Source organism: Seriola aureovittata, chromosome 6, assembly GCF_021018895.1.
Source record: "Seriola aureovittata isolate HTS-2021-v1 ecotype China chromosome 6, ASM2101889v1, whole genome shotgun sequence".
Taxonomy (NCBI): domain Eukaryota; kingdom Metazoa; phylum Chordata; class Actinopteri; order Carangiformes; family Carangidae; genus Seriola; species Seriola aureovittata.
The window spans coordinates 24,544,786-24,565,159 of NC_079369.1; the positions used below are offsets into that span (position 1 = coordinate 24,544,786).

Genomic DNA, 20,374 nt, shown 5'->3' on the forward strand with positions numbered 1-20,374 from the left:
ACCTGGTACAAAAACAGTTTTGTTCTCTATAGCTAAGTTCCTCCTTCACAACAACTGTTTCTATAACGCACCTGTTTACATTTTATTAATGCTTAGAGTTCCGCATAATTGAGGGCACGGTCGCTTTTAGTGACAGGTGGGTGAGTCTATGCTTGCGACAAACCGGAATCCACCAAAGTCTCGGCTCCACACACGCCCCTCCTCTTTGCCTATTTTTGGATTAGCCGGGAGTTAGGGGCAAAGTAAGGCACTGGCAAGATGGCGACGGTGGAGCAGTTCACAGTGAGCTTCAAAACCACTCTTCAGAAACCTGTGGGTGACTTCACAAAGGCTACATCCATCCATTTACAGTCCATGGAGTTGATGAGAGCCATTAAATTTAAGCCATCAAATTTCCAATACCATGAGCTGAAACAGGCTAAGAGCTGTGTAGAGTTGCTAAGTTTCTAAGAACTACTTGTCAGACAGTCAAATAGCCCAACAACAACAACCCCCCTACCCCCACACCACACCTTTCCAATGTCGGATAATAGACAATCTGACATTCACACCCTCCTCACACCGTGATTGGTCAGTTGTGTGGAGGTGAGAAAGGAGTTGGGGTTTGAACTTCTCTCTCTCTGTATTTCTGTCACTTTTCACATAAACAACCAAAGCAACACTGGATCCCATCCAGAAGAGACTGTCTGAAAGTGTGTGCTGTCATCCTCACATTTAAATAATATCACGTCTCCCTCCTCTCTGTGTCACCCAGCTTTTCACCCTGCCTTCAATTGTGGCTGTTCTGAAGGGCTGTAAACACCTTTGATTTCCAACACAATCTGATAACAAGACATAGGAACCACTTCTTTTCTAGTATGACCTGGCCCTTAATGGCACTTTCACATTTAAAGCAGTCATTTATGTAAATGGTAAATACAGTTGCACTTGTATAGCACTTTTCTAGTCTTACTGCCCACTCAAAGCGCTTTAAAATACTTACATTCACCCATTCACTCACATTCACACATCACACTCATACACTGATGGAACAGCCATCAGGGGCAATGTGGGGTTCAGTATCTTGCCCTTCGACATGCGACCCGGAGAAGCCAGGGATTGAACCACCGACCTTCTAATTAGTGTATGACCCACTCTACCTCCTGAGCCACAGCCGCCCCAATGTCAATGTTTAATGTCAAAATACGGCTTTTTAATTTTTTCCTCCGTCTTTATGCTTATGTCACTACCCAGAAATATCCATCTGTTTGTCTGAATGCTGAATCATCTTATTCACTTTTCCGATTACTGAACTTCTACTCTTTGCCTTAACATCCCTTAGTTCGCGGCCGAGCAGTCGTTTCAGGTGTCCGCAAAAGAGGCACTTCAAGAGAAAGTGAGTCCATTTTATTTGATCTTTGATGTTTCTGAATCTCTGCTAACAAAATTTCCCTTGCTCCTTCTCTTTCACGCTCACACACACACACGCTCACACACACACACAGACACACACAGCCATTCATTATGCAATGGCACCAAACAACCTGTCAACTTGGATAATTTCCTCTCATTAACCTAAAAGATCCACCTCAGACAGGCGATCAGTCACACATCCCTCTCATGGAGAATGTGTCTCTCTGTGTGTCTGTGTGTGTGGGCAAACCATTGTCTATGTGTCAACAGAAGGTGTTTTAAACAGAGACAGATGGTGAAGTGTTTTGGCATGGATTCCTTAAGGCAGGTTCAGGTTCAATTTAATCAGGTGTCGACTTTGTTCGCTGACCCCTCCCTGCGTCAAAACTGCAGTCACTTTGAAGTACTCTGTGTGCCCTGTTAGACATGTGACATAGTCTGGATTCAGTCAGCAGCCTGATTGTTCAAATCTGACAGCAATGTGACTGTTTGATGTCCAGCAACCGGTTGCTGTGGATCTACTGTAACTGGTACAAGCTGGAGGTTACAACATCAGGAACCAGTAAAGCTAAGATTGTATGGCCAATTGTGTTCCCCATTTTTTATAAACTACCAGTGGAACAGGAACTTGCTAGGTAGCACTGTAATAATAAAAGGCAGTTGAGCCATGCTAAATCACATTAAAAATTAAGGTAACAAAATAACAAATTATTCCAACATACAGCTTAAACATTATTTATTTACATTGCTTGCTTTCACATTCAGCATGGGACACTCACAACACTTTTCTGATTGAAAGTTCCTCTCCAGACATGTTTTATACCATGTAAATCCTCTGTATATCCTCTGCTATGATTAATATTTTGGTTAACATAATTTTCTCACATACAAAGTGAAAAATATCAAAAAGTGGGTGTCAAGTTGATCTACTGTTACTTCCTAATTGAGAAATCTGGATCAGTTCTTGAGCCCCGCCCACCACCTGCTTGCTCCAGGTGGACAGGTGAAAGAGCAGAGAGCATCAAGAAGGTTAGAGGAGGAAACATCAGAGAGACTCAGCCACATGTTTGAGCCTCAGTCAGACCCAGACTCAGATGGGGAGTCTGTCGAGAACAGAATCAGAGACTAGCAGACATATCAGTTAGCATAGTTAGCATCTTTTATTTGTTTATGCTGTTTGTTGGCTTGAAACTGGCAGTGGCTGACACAGTGTTAGCAGTTGTGCTAATGCTAACTCCAGCTCTCTGAACTGACATGGTTTCAGATTTGTTTAGCCCCACGACATTGACGTTTATGACATATGAAACCTGTCTGAATATGTTTTTATGAGATTGTCATTGGTTCACTGCAGCTCCAAGGTGGAAACTCTCAGTCATGGTGTTGACTGACTGATTATTTCACTCAACATATGTCTTGTATTATATTAACAACATCATATGGATGTTAACAAGGTTAAAGATTTTCATCGGAGGGGGCCGAGGAATGGGCTGAGGAATTGAACCAATTTACACTTAAGGCAAATCTTTTTTGTCTACTTGATGTGATTCATGTTTGAATATATTATTTGGCTTTTTGTCAAGTATAGTTATTTATTCTATGTGTAAATGAATCTGAAATGCATTAGAGATGGGTTGGAATCTGTTTGCCCAAGGTGTGCTCCAACACATTGTAGCCAAATGTTGAAAAGATGTAAATATAGCCTTCTCTCCAAGACGAATACGTAATCTTCACTCCTTCCAAACATAACTATGAAGGTATATTATCCGACACGGATTTCCATAATCCATTCAGTCTCACCTGTGGGACTGGAAATCATTCATGTGGATGGGTCCGGCATGACACCCAACCTGTGTCAGCCACTTTATGGATAGGACTGGGGCGTAACATGGATAGTTCACCTCCCGCTTTACCCCAAGGTCGCATCACACATCCTGCATCACCAGTTGTGTTTGATTGGACACCAGTCAAAGGGATGCATTGCTGGAAGGTTAGATGAGTGATTTTATTTTTTCTCCATGCACTCTTTTCAAATCAGATGGAGGGATTAAGGAGGAAAGTCAAATGGCAGGAAGTAGAAGGAAATAACATCTGATTATCCACACTGGAGCACTTCCCCACTTTCCCCCACTCTAAGATGTTGCTAGTTTGGATCTTATCATTGTCCTCAAATACCAAATGGTGCTGATGCTTTTTTCTAGCCACACAGTGATCAATACACCATGTCTGCATAACAAAAAAAATTAAATATATATTTATGACTGGTAGAATGATGCACAATGTGTCATTGGTTACCAGAGCCCAGAAACAATTAGATCCGTGATGGCATCAGATGAAGGAGAGCTGAGTCTCAGAGCTCATTATTGTTGTAGCGGAGCGTTTCAGTGGCGGCTGATCTGCATTCTCAACACTGCTCATTCCACACTAGTGCGACTAATCAGCAATTCTACATTTCAAATTCAGATTCTTGTTTTGATGATGTCTTGTTCTCTAGAGCATTTTATTGATGCCATTGCTTGTTCTGATTATATATTCATTAGTGATTTCTTTTCTGTGTTTTTTTTGTCTGTGTATTTGCATCCTGAATCTTGTAACTTTTTGTGAACTCAAGTTTTGAAAACTGACTCTTGTTTTGAATAGTAGTTTCTGTAGATACCTTTTATAACCTTTTGATAATAAAGGATATTATTAAAAATAAGGTTGAAAGATATTGTGCAATATTATTATATTATTTCTTTCAAGACAGTAATTACCCCTCACGATATCTCAGTAGCACCTTGATGTAATTTTTTCAAATTTGTTACAATTGTTCACCTGGACTCTGATTCGATTTTGGTGGCTAAAGGTCAAAGGTCATGGTCACGATGACCTCACAAAACATGATTTTGGCCTTGTGAACGCAATATCTTGAGAACTCTTCTAGGGAAGCCTTTCAAATTTGATCTGATGCATTCTGAAACCCATCTGAGTGGTGACAGCATACAACCATGAAGCAGTAATTGTAGTTTATATAATAGTCTAAAATGTTGATTTGCAAGCTTTTCCGCTGTGACATGAATTGATAATAAATTTTCAAATGTGCTTCATTTCTGTCCTGTTTGAATCTTTGTCAGCATGTCTTAGTCATTTTAGGGCCACCTTATATTGATTTCATTTCTCTCTCTCTCTGTCGCTGGCATCAGGCTTCAGAGGAGGCCTCTCTGCTGATGTCCAGCCCCAGGATGCTGCTCCCTGCATCGGGCGCACTGCCACCAGGTGCCCCCCTGTCTGTCCACCACCAGATCCAACTGCTCCAGCAGCAGCTCCAGCAGCAACAGCAGCAGACGCAAGTGGCTGTAGCACAGGTGCGTTTCTCATGCACACACAAACACACTCATTGGTGCATTTGAAACTGTTGTATCTTAAATGTATAACCAACAAAAAAAGGTTCAAGACTTTGTAAAGGTTTAAAGGATCAGTATAAAGAGGTCGACTCTGGCCATGACGGATACTCAACTGTGATGGGTGTCCACAGCTCGAGCATGGTAAACTTTGAACGTTTAACTTTGAAACATGCAGTAATTAAAATATCACACTACTCACACGCAACACACACAATCTATAATTGAGTACTGCCAAATTATAAAAACTGTATTAAACAGACTTATCAACTATACGTCTTCCTGTATGGCTTTTGTAAGAGACGTATTTCATCATTTGTAAATTCCTTTTTGCTCAGTAAGATTACAATTCAACCAACACCTGCACATAGTGCAATGGTCATTACCATAACGAGTGGAACTTTAACCTTGAGTATTTGTTGCCTTGGGAACTACAACGGCTGCTGCTCATCTTCGAGAATTAGAGCAATGGCAGCAGCGTCACACCCGACTCACCTTCATCTCATTTACATTTGTAGAATAATGTGAGCACTGGTTGTGGTAGATAAATAGACTGTATGGTTCCCAAGGTAGAAATTAGTTTCTACAGTGTGCTCAACAATATAGATACAAGTCCCTCACATCAAAACCCATAAACATGTGTATTACTGTAATCAGCCGGACATTGTGCTCAAATACAAATATATTTATATTATGTTATGAAGAGATTGATGAATCAAGATCTAAAGATAAAAAATATAAAAATAAACAAATTCATCTAGTCTCCATCAGAATATGACACCCTTGGGTGGACCCAAACATCCCATGGGTGCCACATCTACTAGCTGCTTTACTGGGTGTGTAAAGTTGCAGTGGTACAGAGCTCACCTGGCATCAATCACCAATCAGTGGCTGCAATGAAGAAGTGACTGGTAACAGCAATAGCTTCAGGCTTATGGCCCAGATCAACACACACACACAAACGCACACACAATGGAGTTTATCAGCCTGCTCGCAAAAAGCCTCGAGACTAGAAACTGCAATTTTAAAGCTCAGCACACACCGTTTCTCATGCACACTCCCCCACACTCCTGACCCAGAAGTGTCCCGGACAGTTAAATACTGAAGTCTCACGGCTTCCAGAGATGCCGGAGGTTCTGATTAAACTGCCAGCTCACACTGAACTTAGCTGTTCCCCTGTCCTGACCTGAACGACGTTAGGCAGACTGCTGCTACAGCTGACAGCTCACACATTCAGATAGAGCGTGCCCGGACATAAGTGCCATCAATTATACCTTGATGAAGTCAGAGGTCACCGTCCGCTGGATTTTGTTTTTTAAATGAGTCCAAAATGCTTTTTGCACATGAAAGGAGTTTTTTTTTTTCTTTTTTTTTAACCTAATGTAGGATATTTTATATCTTACATTTTATATATATCGTATGTGCTGTCCAGAGGAGCTTCTTCCTGACCTTGGGCTCTATTGCCATTTAGCAAGGTTTCCCCAGTGGTCCCTAACTTGTCTGAGACGCTGTAACTGTTCGCTCTCACACAGCATCTAAATTAGTTTCCACTGACTTCTTTTTGTTTCCTTTAAGCTTCTTTTTCTTGTGAGTTTAACTTTCTGTGCTGCTGTTGCTTTTGTTTATTCCTGCTGTTAAATGATTATTTGAGCAATGGACAGAAAATTCATCTAAAATTTTTCTAAATGATTAACCATTTAAATCTGTGGTTTCCATCTGAAGAATGGCACACTACCGTGGTTACAAGATAAATCTGAAGTGTTGCAAGAATAATGATGTGACAGGAAAGAAGAGGAAACTGCTTAATCTGCTGCACAGAACTAATTCTTTTCTTGTGAAATGCTGCATAGTTCTTCTTCTTCAGGCCTGCAACAGTAATACAGTTTTTCGGATGAAGATGAGATGTTTAACATCCCTTTTCAAGCAAAATGCCAAATGTCCTCCTGTTTAAAAAGAGAGGATTTGTTGAGTTTCTCTGTTATATATCAAAGATATCTTTGTTGATGGGACCAAATGAGATTTGAAGACGTCGGCTTATTGGGCTTTCAGACAGAACACGATTTGCGCTTCACTCGTCAGCGCACTGTTCAGGGGAACATAGACAGAGTTTTCCAAACTTTTAGCAGGACACATCACTCCGAGTTGGGCTCAGCTCCCACTGTGTTCCCATTGCCAGTAACAAAGACCTGTCTTTATCCTGCAAAGAAGCAAGCCTTAGCATTAGCCTCGCTAAGAAGAAGAAGAAGAAGTAGAAGGGGAGCAACAAGGAAGAAGCTGTGGGTGCCCTCAAGTACAAAGAGGAGCTTCGGGAATTCAGGCTTGTGAAGGAGTTCAGTTTCCACAGCGATCGTTTACATTTCGTGCCAGGCTGGATGCCGTATTTCTATTAGCTGCGCAAGTGTTCGTTTGACTGCGTGCATGAGCTCACCAAACCAAACCGAACCATCGTGCAAGCGTAAGCCATGGGAAATAATGGGTTTCAGAGCGTATTGTTGTCTTTGTCACATTCTGTCTGAAAGCTCTAATAGGCTCTGTCAACTCTTTTTTCATTTATTTATTTTTACAAATTTCTAAAATTTTATTGACTGAATAATTAATGCATTCATTTAAAAAAATCTATATTAATTCATAATGAAAAGATTTGTAATGGAAATTGCTGTGTTGAAATAACTTTTTGACTCTGTTCGCACATCATGCATTATTGTTTTAATGTGCTTAGTTTTTTTATTTTTTTTATTTCCATAATCAACCCAAATTGGAATTTAATCAAACCAGAATTAATTAAAGCCACTTTATTTAATGAAATCAAATTACAGCAGCTGCAGTGTGTAGACTGAGACTTCTCTCAACTATCTAGGCTTCACACACGTGGACACTGAACAGTGTTTGTGTGTCCATACACTGACACACAGGAGTATAAAGACATACAGTATTTTTCCTTTTTTTCTGGCCAAGATTGACTTGTGAATAATTTTAAAACATGCACAATCACACACACAGAAGTGAGCGACTATATCAGTGTGCTGAGGGCAATCTCAATAGGGTCAGCCAAGTGTTTACCAGGAGAGAAGGAAACTCTCTGTCTGTTTGTGAACATAAAGAATATCTATGGTATCTGTCTCTCAGACAAACTCCCTCTCACAGGTAAGTGTACACTTGCCTGAGGCTACATCTAACGAGCCCTAATCAGGGAGAACAGCAACTCCACCACTGAAGGTCAAATAGCAGAAAATAATAAGCTGATTAGTTCTGCCCTGATAATGCCCTGATAATGGATGGAGACACAGGGCAAGAGAGATATCACCTGGCTGACACACCAGTGTGTCAGTGTGTGAAAATGTGTAGGTGTGTGTGTACATTTATGTGTTATTACGAAACCCCAACAGCTTTCCCTGGCATCTTTGCCTCAGTTTCACACCAGAAGATAAAAGGACGAGAATTAGTCTTCACAAAGTGACCTGCTTAGTTATATAAAAAGCAGATATTGCTATTGTTTATGATTTCATTTTCTTAAACAGCAGCTCGCCACTGATTTTGCAGCGTTGTTAGGCTTGAGGGCATCTTCCCCATAGTAATGTTGTATAGTGCCAACACAGCAACAGACAGCAGTGGTAAACAAAAACATACAGCCAGGAAACAACAGATTTTTTTGAGTACACATTTTGGCACAACACCAGGCATGTTGAGTCATCTTAACTCTGTTATCAACCTCAGTATTTTCATGAAATAGTCATTTGGTGTCTTTACATATTGTAATTATGTCTCTGTATAATAGTTTTCATTGTTAGTGGCAGAGTCCTGCGCTTGATTCAGGCTAATACATTTTCATTTTACAACAGCGTTTTTTAAAACGTAAACAAATCTCTGTCCAGACAACCGTTTACGGATGGAGAAAAAAATCTCTGTTCATACTATCACATATCACATGATAATTCACGTACACTGGGTATGCACGTGTCGGTTGTAGCCTTGAAATGCATAATGTAACTGCACAGCAGCTGCTGGCAAAAACAGCAAGGTCAACAAGGCTTGGAATTCATTATCCATGTTTCTGCCCATCCACACTAAAACGTAACCCCAGAGTTTTCAAACTAAAATGGGGCCAGTAGCGTTTCCAAAAAGTTTCAGTTTTAGGGGCTGGAAAAGCATGGAGTAGTGTGGACGCCAGACACAAACGTAGCAAAAGAGATGCTTTTTGAAACTAAAACATATTTAGGTGGAATCGACGCAGCCTGTAATCCAGTGTTACTGTTTATAATTAAGACTCACCGATTTCAACCCTATTGTTCAATCTCCTGCATTAACTTAATGCTACTCATTTTAAATAAAAGCATTCAGCTTGATAAAAGGTGTGGCTTTGTTCCAAAACATATTGGTCACCAACAACAGTCATTTTTGGCACTTTTTGATCGACTCTTCGACCACTTGAAAATAGAGTGATGAGTAATTGATCCAGAGAGTAAACTGTTCGATGAAGGGCCTCAGGTGACAGGCTCATACCTCCCTCTCCCCACCATGGCAGCACCTTTCTCTATGCCCTTCTGCTGTGCAGAAAACTACCAGTTTGGCCATGGAAAGACAGAAAAATGACAACTATTGACCAATCAAGTTTGTTTGGCTGCATTGTAACACATACACCTGTTTCTCTTCTGTTGTATTTCTGACAAAGCACCTGCTCAACGGAGTGTCTTTCTGAAAAGACCAAAAGAATAATAAAGATTAATCATGACAGTAATTACAAGATTAATCAATAATTACATTATAGATCATTATTTGCAACATTAACTTCCTTTAATTTGTCGCCTGTCTGTATTTTGCTAATCTTAGTTCAAACGTCTCAACAGTTGTATTTCAAAGTGATGTTACTTTGATGCATGAAAGCAATCTGCCATGTTGTTTATCGTCTCATCCAATTATGAAAGAAATTTGAAGTAGTGATTATTGTCAACGTTGCCCTCTGTGCTAATGAAAATGCCTGCGAGTTCACAGCCCCACCAGGCAACTGTGAAAATATTCTTGATGTTGAACCCTGCTGCACAGCCTGAGCAGAGGTCACAGTAAATGGAGGTAAATTAGCTAGCCGGTCAACGCTAATCACTGCTCTCTTAGGGATGAGTGGAAGTGGAGATGTTTAATTAAGTCAGGGAGTATAGAGTAGGGTATATTGACTATCTGTTTCAAGATGAAACTGACTCTGCAGATGCTGCTCTGTAACTGCTTAATGAAATCTTACCTCTTTCTGTCTTTCTAGTTTGCTCCCTTATTTTGTTTATGCCATACTTCCTTCTTTCCCTTCTATTCATAACCCTTTGTTCCTTTCAGTTATTTTCTCCCTGTTTCTTTCCTTTTTTCTCATTTTTCCACACATTGTTTTTTTCTTCTTTCTTTTTTCACCGGTCTTAGCTCAAATCTTTCTTCCATCCATCTTTGGTCCCTCACTCCTTTCCTACACTCTTGCTCAGATGTTTCTGCTTTTCTCTCACTTCATTAAGCACTTACTCGCCATCTTAGGCACATTAGAAGTGTAAGTGCGTTTCTAATGGTTTCCTTATCATTGCACCAGCAACATGATCATTTCCTCTTGAGCCTTTTCATCCAAAACTGAGATTAAAACAGAGACAAACCAGTGTTGGAGGGGTTTAAAACACTCCCACATCAAAGAGACCTGGCGTGGGCAGGCAATGCAGTGATGATAATCCTGTGTGAAGAGTACATCCTCGGCAACCAACCCTGTGGAGTCACAGCACACGAGCAGCAGTCCTAATCCCCTTACACTACCAACGAGAGAATCACAGTTTTTTAGTCTTGTCTTGAAATGGTAGGTAGGAAAATGATATCATTTAAGCAGTCTTATCTTCCATTTCTGAACCTGCATTTTTTATGTTCTGTTTAATGTTCTCGGGTATTAAAGTTTTCAGGCACGGGGTCATTTTAGATTTGAACATTGATAATTGTATGTATATGGAAAATATGACATTTTTTGACTGTTGCGTAGTAAGAATATGGCTGTATATGTATATTTACAGCCATAAGGAACACTATATTTTGTATAAAGAAAGTAGACCTACTACCGAGCGCAGTACGTTGAAAAAGTAATACAAAGTACAGATTGTTTGTTTAGTTTTTATATCATCATCGCGATCTTTTAGACTAATTTTGGCAATCGTTTGATAACAGTATTATGCCTCATATGCTGCTTAGAGACCCAATGGAGGAATGCGTGTTGAAAAGTTTGAAAGATAGGTGTATTGGATATACTTTATGGCTTTGTAAAGTTGTGCTTGGACTTACAATACATACAATTTCAAGACTACAGTTTCCTGAGGAAAGGTTGAGGACATAATGCAGTTTTCCAATATTGAGACTTTTTTTAGTTGATCCACATTTAGACAGGATCATTTGCTGTCCTTTTCTTGTTGTGATATTTTTGCATAATTTGTTACTGTACAATGTGTTATTGTTTGTTATTTGTATCAGTTGTGGTAGTAAACATGTCATAGTCAGACTGACCATCACGCAGACAGGGACAAATCACGGTTGGCCTCCACATCGGTGGGCTGATGAACCTGTAAGTTTCTCCCACCCCTCTCTGTGTGCCTGTCATTCAGGGTGGCCATGCATGTGTGTGTGAGTGTTCTGGGCCTGGGCTCACTGGCTGATCGCCCCCACCACACCCTCAAACAGAAATGTTCCTTGCTTTAATCCCTCTGTTCTCATCTTGTCTCTGATTGCAGTGCCAAGTGCTCTTTGCCGTAGTGGTTTTACAGAGCACTTTCCGGTGATAACAGATCATCAGTGTGTCGTGCTTTTATTGGATTTTCTGTCAGAGTTTGAGTTTGTGTAAATGGCTTTTTTTCTGTTAAGCCCTGTTTGTTTTCAACATTCATTCTAACTGCCTGGTTACAAGCTATAAATGCAAAACAAGATAGGTGACAGCAGAGACTTACCTGATATTTATCAGAGCCAGTGTGAATAAAACTTCTAAGAAATGGTCTTAAGACTGTTCCTAAACTTTAACTTATGAGTCAAAGAAAGTAGGATTTGAAGCTTTGTATATAAATGCTTAAAGTCACTGCTGTGACTCTTGGATGTTGTAAAATAAGGACTACTATTGATTCAGCCAATAGCAGACCTCCACAGGTTACGTGTCATGGCTGCATCACATCAACCTTCAGAGCTTTATACACACTTCGACATGATTAAGATACCCATCATACCTTTTGGTTGAGGCTTTGCATGTTTCAATTTGCAATTCCTGTTTTGTTATTTATTGTTTTTTCAAATTCACTAGATTTCTTGCATTTCACAGCTCAGCTAATATAATTTATGTTACACATTTTATAACTGATATGAGTCAAAAAGAACCACACATTAACATGTGATTGTTTTCATGTCCATTCATGTCTTGAACTTTCTCATGTTGTAGTGCCGGTATTGGCACAGACAAATGTTTTAACAACTTATCAGTTTATCATAAATTCCCAGAATATGGTATCCACTCATCATTTCCTAATTTTCAGAGATGAGACCAAGTCTTAGCATGTAATATAATCTAAATATCTGAAGTGTTCTATGTTATTTTCAAAAATCTGTTAGTTAGAGATGGTTTTTGCATTGTAAAGAACTGAAATATGCAAGGAAACGATTTAGAGAAATGTCAAATAGTTGTGAGAGAAGGAGTTAGAAAGATGAAAATTGTCCTTGGGCTCTGCTCGGTTCTGGGGAACAGTTTTGAACAAAGAAAGCAATAAAAAAGGCAGAGAGATGCTGCTGCCTAATTAGAGCTTTAAGGAGCCATTTCAGTCGCTTGAAGCTCCTTCAATTTCACGACACTCAGATAAGAGGGAGGAAAACGTTGGGTAGCAGCAGGTTTACTACCAAGGGACCACCACAGCGAAACACAAGGGGAGCACCTTTTAATTGGGTCTTTGTCTGAGTTCTACTTTTAGTCAGAGCTTTTAGTTCTTCTCGCTTTAAGTTTTAAAAGTAATGCTGACATTATTGCTCTAAACGAGTGGGTTGTGGTCTACAATTGGATTGTCATACTGTGACAGTCTGGCTGACTTTGTCCATTCTGCTTTTTGTGCAGTTGTACTGTTATCCTTTAATGTGTTTATTTCAGTTTGGACAGGCAGGAAGAGAAGAGCTAACCTTATCTCCCCTTTTCTTGCAGCATTTGTGTTTTCACTGTGATTAAACCAATTTTCCATCCATCCTGTATTTTTCACCACCTGGTTACGCTCTAATAACATAAACAAGGCAACTATGTGTTAGGTCTGAAGATGTGTAATACAAATGGATGAAATCATGTTTGCTTTGATACCAGTTGTTGTGTTGCATCACTGATGTACATACCCCTAGAAAATGAAACACATAATGTGGAAAATGCAGCTATAACAGCATCAGCATCACATTTCCACATGCAAATTAACAATCACCATAGAAAGGGGAGAAATAATAGACTGAGTAATATGTCTTGGAGCTGGTCCTCCCTCCCATATTAAAATCAGGACATTGTTGCCATGGTGCTGATGTATTACACTGACTGAACTGCTCTGTTTTCAGCTCAGAGTTTTTTTTTTTTCTTTTGGGGGGTTGGCCACTTTATGGCTCAGACTCATACACACTTTGTTATACATCATTATACAAATATTCCTTAAAACTAAAAACACATAATAAAATAAATTAATAAAGTCAAGGAATATTATGCCACAGCCACAGGTCTGCTGAGTAAATCAGAAAGCGATGTAATACAGTGCACTACGTAGGTGCGCTTGTGCGTAGGAATACGGTAGCTCGGCAGTTGAAAACATGTAGTGTGCCAAATGTAGTGCCAAAGGAATGTGGTGCTTTCAGAGGAAGATAAACCATTGAAAGTGTACATTTAAACAGATATTGGATTGTTCCTGTGGCCATTTTTAAAAGTGTCCCCATACACAGCAACATATACCATTTGTATATGACTACCTCACACAACCCCATGTCAAGAAACCCAAACTATCCCTTTAGTACTAACATTGGCTATGTAGAAATAGCAAAATTTACAAATATCTCTCTTTTAACATTCAGTCATGGTTTTTATTAGTGAAATAAGGATTCACCTGAGAAATAACAATAACTTCTTTTTTGTGTTGTACTTTTCAAAACAAGAGTTACAAAGCCCCCCCACAGAGAAAAAAATAAGAGTGCAGTGCAGTAAGAATAGAAAAAAGCAAAGACACTTAAGAATAAAAATGACAATAAGCTAAGAATAAAATGATAATTATCAACTGATTCAACTCAAAGGTTTTTCAAGCCCAATGTCTTTTGCATTGACCTGAAAAATAGTGACAGCAACAATGACAATAATATCACTAAAAACTTCTTTGATCAAAATGTTGAGGTCATCAGGTTAATAATCTCCTCCAGGCAAACAGTAAAAGAATAACTGCTGCATCCCAACAAATAGCAGCTTTAAATATTGTATTTATCTGTGAATGAAGTGAGATTCTAGTGCAGGTGGGACAATAGAAAGAAAATGAGTTGGACACACAGGTCACCAGACAAGACAGACATACAAACGGACATACAAACGGACAAATGGAAATCACCAGAGAGATCCAGCTGTTATAATGTCGGGCTTAACATTTCTCATCTTATCTGCTTTCCATTCCATATTTTTGTTTTATCTGCAGTAGCAAGCTCTTTTTCCACAGATAGCGGGTCTGATCATTCGCAGAGGAAACCCAAATTTAACCTTGTGTTGCTGCTTCAGAACGAGACTTTGTGCTTTTTTTTTGATAAGCTATCCAGTTGAAAAAGTCTGACTTTTAAAAGAATAAGTTTATTTTAGCTTATTCTACTTTGTTCTTTGCTGTTTCTGCATGAAATTATTCTGTGTCCTTTTACCAGCTGGTGCATCTCAGCTCAGTGAGACATTTAATATGGACAGCATCAGGATAAATGTGACACTTGCTCCCAAGGCCTCAGTATAAACCATGGAGGAGGGGCTGATGCGCTATTAGAGTTGTCAGCAGGGCAGCGTGTGTTGGAGTCGAGCTCCACTCTCCCATAGATCAAGAGGAGGTCCTGTCAGCTGTAAATTACACCACCAAAGTCATCATCAGGGTGTCAGTCTTTACAAATGAGGTCTGCAGCAGCAGCCTGGCCCCAACACGATCTGGAATCACCTCTATTTGTTGCTAAGTGCAAGGATAATGGACGAAGATGACTACCTTCCTCTGAACTTGTCTGGCGGTGAGTGGATGTGAGAGAAGAGGAAGAGGAGGTGTGGAGGCCTTGGGACAGAGGCTGTGAATTCTGACTCCATCTTGTGTCTCTCTGCCTCACCGGCCACTTGTTTGAGTGATGAGGTTTCATCACAGAGAATCAGTGAAAATGATGCCTACATCCAAGATGGAGAGGGGGAAGGAAGGAGGCAATGAGAGAGGAGGAAGAAAGACAATATCATGCGAGTGGCACAAAGTAGAAAAGATTGTGGATGATTGATTCTGATTTAAAAAAACAGGAAGTGTTACATTGTCGCCATCTGCGACAGATGATTAACTACTGTATAACATTTTACAGACTAAATGACCAGTAGATTAAATCTTTCAATTAAAAACTAGTTCAGAAGTTAATCAGTGAGTTGTAGCTCATTGATATTTTGGATCTTTTATCTGGAGTAAGTCTGAATGAAATTTATATCAAAGTAGAATCAAAAAAGTCAGTCAGTTTCACTTTTTCTCTATTGGTTTATTTAACAGAGACAGGGCACATTTATAAATATTTCTGTAAATTCACCATAGTTGGCCAAAAGCCTAGTTATCATCTGCGGTACCTGAGACAGGTGTTACACAGTCACCCTGAAAACCCAATTAATAATAATAATATTATTATTATTATTATTATTAACAGAGGAAACAGGGAAGTAGGGTCATAGTTTGACATAGAAACAGCTGCCACAGGAGCAGCCATGAAAAAAAGTTTTGAAGCATGAGTAGTAAAAATATAAAAGATATATAATAAGAAGATATATTTATATTCTCAATGTACTTTTACATCTCCTCTCTCAGGCTTCTCTCTGGAGCTGTAGTAACAAAAGGTCAGTGAGAGAGAGGAGGCTCTGAGCCGCTCTTCTGATTGGCTGAGTGTTTTCTGAGTGATCCAATAAAAATATAGCAGATTTCAGGTAAACACTCAGAGAGACCAAATCCTGCGAGGTTAGATGGTCCAGATGGGCGGGGCTTGGGGCGTGGCTGAGAGCCATTACTACTTTGTTGTGACATCACAAAGTTCCAGAAGTCCTGACAGCTGGTTTTAAGGCTCAGTTTCTGAATACAGGCTGCGTGTATTTCTCTGTGGACTGAGCACTTTGATACTTTCACAGTATTAATATAGAACCTAGACCTGCTTTATAATCAAACAACACATGGACATCTACCTTTATACTATATGGGACCTTTAAAACAACACTTACTAAAACAACAATACATAACATGCAGAGCAATAAAAACAACATTATGCTGCATTATTTATATTTCCATTACTTTACCAGGAAAAGCCATTGAGATAAGATAAAATCCCCTTTACAAGACATTCGTGGCCAAGACAGCAGCCCTACAAACTCACCACATATTAAAATACAGCATAAAACATCAAATATTACATATACGACATAACTGCAGCAATTTGAATTATAAGGTACTAACTTAAACAGCTGCAATTAAATAAAAGTAAATAAAACTGCATGATAATGATTTTCAGTCGAAATATAATACTAAAGGACTCTCTAGAGATTCTCGCTGCACAGCAGTGTTTCAGGATGCTGAACTGTCCTCTGTTTTGTTCCAACACCAATTACAGTTCGTTTTGTAGCTTTTCCTTTGATATTTGTCAACGTTGACGTCTAGAGCCAAGAGCCTCCATGCCACCACAGTAACGAGTTCTGTATTACCACATCAAGCTGAAATGAGGAACCAGGGAGTCATTATGAGTGTCAGTGACTTGCATCTTCTACCTGAGGTTCGGTGATTCACAGCGCTCTGGAAATACACTGCTGCTCTCCTAGAGATTTTACGGGCACACGTTCAGATGCACTCTAGTATTGATAAAGCTATTTATATGAACAAAAACAGACAGCAGTATTCCACCATGCGTGTAGAGTCACTGGATAAAATTCTCCGTTTACCTACTACACAGCTGACATTTGAAGTCCTGCTGGACCATGTTCACACTCCAGGGTTAAGCTTCATCACACTGTTGAGGGCCTCGTCGCCTCTACTGTCAGAAAATCATTAGTTAGTGGGCTCCATCAACACACTGGGCTCATTCTGAACCATTCTTGTGATTTGAAACCTTGAGAATTTCTCCTTTGAAATTGTTAAAAGCAATTATGTGCTCATGATAGGAGAAGGCTAAATAAGGTTGGAGGTGGGGCCACTGACATTTGATTTGGAGAGTACTTTGAAGTAAAAATGGGGAGTTGTTGCTGCTACTAAAGCTTTTTTGCGATATGTGAGCAAGTGTATGTGCGTGTGTGTCAGACCATGTATGCGCTGAGCGAACACTGCCTTTCTCCGGTTCCTGTCTTTTTATATAAATGATTCAAAGTATAATAGAAGTCTTAGCCTTTCTGTCTTAAATTGAAATGGAGTTGGAGCTTTAATCTTGCAGACCACAGCAGGCTATGGCATTAAGGTTACATGAGGATCAGAGCTGCCACAGGAGCTGAGCCAGTCCTGCAATAAAAATGTAATAGAAGATTATAGAGCCACGGTAATAACAAAGACATGGCATCTGTCACTGATGTTTCCTCAGCACCTTGAATCTCTCTGGCTGTGTGTATTTGTATTTTGTAAGTATACCTAATGGAGAGGGATCAAATATCAGAAGGTTAAGTTAAAACCAATCATTAGTTTTAATTACTGATTAGTCTGCAGATTAATATGTTGATTAATCGAGTCATTTCCCAGAGTCCAACACGCACAACTCATCTTCAAAATACATTTTTCAACTAAGGTTTATAAATTAATTAGACATCTGTTTATTATCAAACTTCAGCCCTATGTGCAACGAGCACTTCTGCTGTTTGTTGTGTTGAGTTTTTCTTCACACGTCTCCACCGAATTGTCACTGATTGATTCGTTTTACCTCCTCTTGGAAAAACACTCAGAGGGGATTCTGCTTTGATTAATTAACACGCAGAGAAATTCAGTGCGATTGATCAATCGCTGCCTCCTGCTGAGCTGACTCAGCAAGACCCTGAAGCCTCTCATCTCCTGATCCACTTAGTCACCAGGTGAAGGTCTAAACAATAGCTGCACTTATTAAATATGTGGCTTTTGATGTGTAAAGTAGCACTTTTGTCCATTTTCCTTGGCAGTGTTTTTCCCATGTGATAAATGTCACTTGATACAATAGGTTTTTTTCATGTGTGCTGAAATTTGAAGATCCCATATTTCACACTTTTCCTGTGTTTCATTTGAAGTTTTGATCCATAAAAAGATATATTTGTGGTTTCAAGAACCAAAAACCCTCTCAGTGTAGTTTTACATCTCTCCTCGTTGCTCTAGTAACAACCATCAGAGCAGTGACCTGGGAAAAAAACTGTTTGTATACTATACACGGCACTGAGCATCTGTTTCTCTTCCTTCCTCCTCAATCTGTCCCTCTAATCAGGTCCACCTGTTGAAGGACCAGCTGAGCGCAGAGGCCACAGCTCGGCTCGAGGCCCAGGCTCGAGTCCATCAGCTGCTGCTGCAGAACAAAGACCTGCTGCAGCACATCTCCCTGCTGGTTAAACAGATCCAGGAGCTGGAGACCAAGATGTCTGGACCGAACTCAAGTGAGTGGATTGTGTATGAGACTCGCACACATGCTGTACATCATGCACACTGGATGCCTGTGCATGTAAAAGTACATGCACAGGCATCTACAGTGTGCACATGTATGGGACACTTTTGCTGAGAGGAAAGTTTTTATACAAACGGAGATAAATGTTGTAGGAAATTAAACAACAGCAACTGGTGCGTGGCAGAACTCATCCCCTCCGTCCCCTTTAGCTATTTTGATTCGGTATTGTCATGAAAGAAACAGGTCAGCCATAGCAGAAGACATTCAGCAGTATCACATGATTATCAGTTATACAAAAACACACCAATCCCCAAAAATAAAATTTTCTCATATTGTGCAATCGGAAATATTGGAGACAATTTGCAAAGCTCTGCCCAGACGGTACAATCTACAAAATGTGTTATTTTAACAGTCCAGAACATTTAGACATTTTTTTTTCCATTAGGATCCACATCTGCATCAAAAATACAAAGTGAAATACAATTTTATGGAATAAATGTATCAAAAAATATTATACACTGAATACAGAAGTTCATTTGGCTATATGCTATATTTATGTACCACATTTCAAATACAGAGGCAATTCAAAAGTCTTTACATAAGGTAAAGAACCCATTAAAACATTCATAAACAATAAGAAATATATAGTAAATTGAAATATGCTAAAAAAAATACAGTTACACTGCACTGTAATGAATTGCAATTTGCCTTAAATTCAACAAAGGAAGTAAGACTGCAGTAGAAAAAACAATCAATGAAAGGCTGAGGAGAACAGCAGAGTTTCTAACTTGTTAGATTTAGATTTCAAGGTGGCCAGAGTTGGGATTTTTAACATCATCAGGGAGTCAGTTCCATGTGTGTGCAGCCTAGCAGTGAAAAGCAGCTTCACCCTGTTTGGTTCTGACTCATGATACAACCACAATACTACTCCCTAAACATCTAAGAGCGCCACTGGGTTTATAACGGAATCAGAAATGTATTTTGGAAAACAGGGAAAAGGCTCAAAATCCCCTGTAATGCAATGTTGAAGTCATCCTGGGTCTCCATGGAAAACAGAGGGAAGACAGAGGGAAATTCAGGTTTCCAGTAGTTCACACGACACATATAAAACCCTCTGCTCACCACAAATAATAGAAACAGAAAACACAAAATAAGAACGAAGGTAACAAACAGTAAAAAAAAAAAAAATAGGCACCAATAATTTAATAATAATTAAAGAAGCATCTTAATTCAGCATTTTAATCCCCCAGGTCCAGATCAACACATGCCTCCACTGTCAGGTGAAATTCCTACATGTGACAGATCAAACGTTCAGCCACACACATCATGACCCACACACTGACGGAGCAGACATATTCAGCTCAATATGCACTCATACAGACAGCAGACAGAGTGAGGCCCCTGCAGACCTAGACAGGCTTCTAAATGGAAATTCGTGAGTACCAGTGTGAGAGTGGACCTCACCGCTCTGCTTTGTCAGTCTCCACATTATACCGTCGCTGTTCTTTTATCCAGGACCCCACCACCACCACCACCACCACCCACATTCAACATATTTTTAAGACTGTTCATCGACCATCAGAGCCTGACAATCTTCTCAGTACTGTTGCAGTCCAGCCTGACCTGCAATTATCACCCTCTAGGAATCAGCCAACATTTCAGAAATACAGTGGTTAAAAAAAATAAAAATGTTCTCATTCCCACCTCTGCACATTTCAAAATGCACTTCATTTCACACAAGGTCAGAGAAACTGTTCTGTGGATGCACATGG

The 20,374-nt window shown here is 39.7% G+C and overlaps 1 protein-coding gene across 4 annotated transcripts in view; it reads left to right on the plus strand.

Annotated features, from left to right (window-relative positions):
- The window catches only part of nos1apa (nitric oxide synthase 1 (neuronal) adaptor protein a), a 194,321-nt gene that overhangs the window by 139,823 nt on the left and 34,124 nt on the right, over positions 1-20,374 (plus strand). For 2 of the 4 annotated variants that reach the window (XM_056379349.1, XM_056379350.1), the window contains exons 8-10: positions 1,322-1,375; positions 4,572-4,733; positions 18,429-18,594. In XM_056379349.1, coding sequence (XP_056235324.1) covers positions 1,322-1,375; positions 4,572-4,733; positions 18,429-18,594 — 382 coding nt within the window. The remainder of the gene's footprint in view (positions 1-1,321; positions 1,376-4,571; positions 4,734-18,428; positions 18,595-20,374) is intronic. The other 2 variants (XM_056379351.1, XM_056379352.1) reach the window with 1 other exon arrangement.